This window comes from Bison bison, unplaced genomic scaffold (genome assembly GCF_000754665.1).
Source record: "Bison bison bison isolate TAMUID 2011002044 unplaced genomic scaffold, Bison_UMD1.0 scf7180017864309, whole genome shotgun sequence".
Taxonomy (NCBI): domain Eukaryota; kingdom Metazoa; phylum Chordata; class Mammalia; order Artiodactyla; family Bovidae; genus Bison; species Bison bison.
The window spans coordinates 5952966-5955537 of record NW_011494881.1 but is presented as its reverse complement, the minus strand read 5'-3'; the positions used below and the strand labels follow the sequence as shown (position 1 = coordinate 5955537).

At 56.6% G+C, this 2572-nt stretch overlaps 1 protein-coding gene across 1 annotated transcript in view; it reads right to left on the bottom strand.

Moving 5' to 3' along the window:
* The window catches only part of CDH23 (cadherin-related 23), a 409549-nt gene that overhangs the window by 23772 nt on the left and 383205 nt on the right, over nt 1–2572 (bottom strand). The window contains exon 45 of the mRNA XM_010852241.1: nt 1086–1188. Within this exon, the coding sequence (XP_010850543.1) occupies nt 1086–1188 (103 nt within the window). The remainder of the gene's footprint in view (nt 1–1085; nt 1189–2572) is intronic.

Sequence of the window (2572 nt, the reverse complement as noted above, 5' to 3'; positions counted from 1 at the left end):
ACTGACGCAGATGCTTGGGGAGCAGCCTCAAAGCCCTGCTGGGGAGAAAACACAACAGCGGTGAGCAAGCCCCTCCGGCCCGCCCGGAGCACGCCGGCCTTCCCAGCAGCCTTTGAGGCTGGCCACCACGGGAGGGTCTGGGGGCTCCCTGACGTCCCCTCCCTGTGTGGGGCCCTGTCTAGGTATGCACCCCCGGCCCAGTCTGCCCACGTGTGTGTGTACACAATGCTCCAACGGCTGTCTGACCACTCAAGGCTAGGACCCACATGTGTGCACCGGACTCCGTGTTTACACAGCCACAGCACTCACTCTGTAATGCTCGCAGGCCTGGGAGGCCCACGCTGTGCATTCTGCCTCTGCAGGCGGTTATATCTGCACATGGAGTGCATCGTGCAGGCACCTCTGTGTATCTCTGCACACGTATAAGCTGCACATATGCCTCACATGGACGTGCACTGGCACATGTGTGAGCATATACACAGGCAGGTTTAAGATTCATATTCCTACAGGGGAGACAGCCAGCCAGAGACAGGGAGTATCCCAGCTCACCTCTTCCTAACTTAAGACTCCAAGCTCTGGGGGCTGGGGAGGAGTGAGAGGACGTCCTCGGGGAGGCAGTGAAGAGGAGACGCAGTGCACATGTGCGGGGGAGAGCCACACTGATCTGTGAGGGGCCTGCCCCGCTTCTGATCTCACATGCTCCCTGAGCTCTCAGAAGCCTCCAGGATGCCCTATGCTCCTGGAGCTGGGGGAGCATGAAGAGTGGGCTTACTCCCCTCCTGGGTAGCCTTATGGCTAAGTGGCCCTTGAGGAGGGGAAGTGGGGCTCTTCTCAGTCTTGGGGACCAATGACTGCCTCCAACCAGACCTGCGGCCTCCTTGGTGGCCTCTAGGAGCCTGGCAGCCCTGGTCCTCCAGCCCTTCAGAGCTGCACTCCCTTCTCCCCACCACACCCTTCTGCACTTGCCAGCTCTGTGTTCAGCCAGGCCTCAGCTGGGCCCCGAGCAGGCACAAGGAGGTCCTCAGCATCTGAGCTCAGGGGGTGCCTGGTAGCAGCAGGGGTTCCCAGGTGGGCCCAGCACCTACCAGCAGGAGAGTTCTCCATCACCTCCGCCAGGTAGGTGCTCTCAGTAAAGACGGGGTGGTTGTCATTCTCATCCGCAAGAAAGATGAGCAGCAAGTCAAAATCCTGTGGGAGGCACAATGGGGGACAGGCTGAAGGCCATGTTCTGGTCTGGCAAAGTGCTCCAGGGGAGGAAGACTGGGAAGTGGGGTGGGAGGAAGGTCCAGGAAGAGAGGTAGATGATTAAAGAGCCCACACCATGGGTCCAGAGACCTGGGTTCAAGCCCCAGCTATGCCAGCAGCTCACAGGGTGGCCTTGGGCAAATCTTTTCCCTTCCCTGGGACTCAGTTTTCCAATCTGATGAATGGGGATCTTAACTCCTTTTCACAGAGATGTGTGAAGTTCACAGGAGAATGGATGTAAATGGTATTGAGTCATGTTCCATCTCATGATAAGGAAGGACTTCAGCCAGGAAGATGAACCTTAGTTTCCAGATCCTCTTAGCTGGCCTCATGCCCTGGTCAGAGTTCAGTCCGGTACTGCACTTCACACCTTTCAAAAACCACAGGTACAATCCTTATCTCTTGGAACCTCCCCAGTACCCTGGAAGCTTCTTCACTGCAGACATGGGGGAACCAGAGAAGGCGGTGATTACTCAAAGATGCCTGGCAACTTAGCAGCAGGATGGGGCCCAGCAGCCTCCAAGCTTCCTTCCCGTCACTCCATGCTGTTCCTTTCGGGATGCCCCAGGCCCTCCTAAGAGGGCAGGTGTCCGTGGGGGAGGGCGTGACAGCAGGAGGAACAGGTAGGAGTGAGAGAAGGAAGGAAGGAAGGGAAGGCACAGGGGATGAGAATACTGGCGGTCAGCAAGGACCTCTGGCCTTAAGGCTCCTCAGCCTGTACAGACACGAAAACCAAGGCCCAGAAAGGGCTGAGCCATCAACTGGTCAGAAGGAGAGCTGAGATGAGCCAGACCCTAGGACTCCTGCCCAGGACCCAGACCTCATGGACAGGGAAGAGGGCTGACCCGACCCCTGAATGTTTGCTTTGCAATACCCATCTCCTCTTAGTAAAGAGAGACAACTTTTTGGCTTTTGAGGGAAAGTGAAGTGAAAGTTGCTTAGTCATGTCCGACTCTTTGCGACCCCATGGACTGTAGCCTGCCAGGCTCCTCTGTCCATGGAGTTTTCCAGGCCAGAATACTGGAGTAGGTAGCTATTCCCTTCTTCAGGCTCAGGGAATCAAACCCAGATCTCTCAACTCAGGAATTGAACCCAGGTCTCCCACATTGCAGGCAGTCTGAGCCACCAGGGAAGCCCTTTGAGGGAAAAGCCACCTGGAAAATGTAACCCTTTTGGAATCCCAGAGTACATGCTGTGAGTACAGGTACCCCCGGCCCTGCTCGCACCCTCCCCCTCCCCCCAGTCCTGTGTGCCCAGATATCAGTGGTTTGAGGAGAAAAGATGCTAGCTGGTGTTTACTGAGTGTTTGCCATGTGCCAGGCACAGT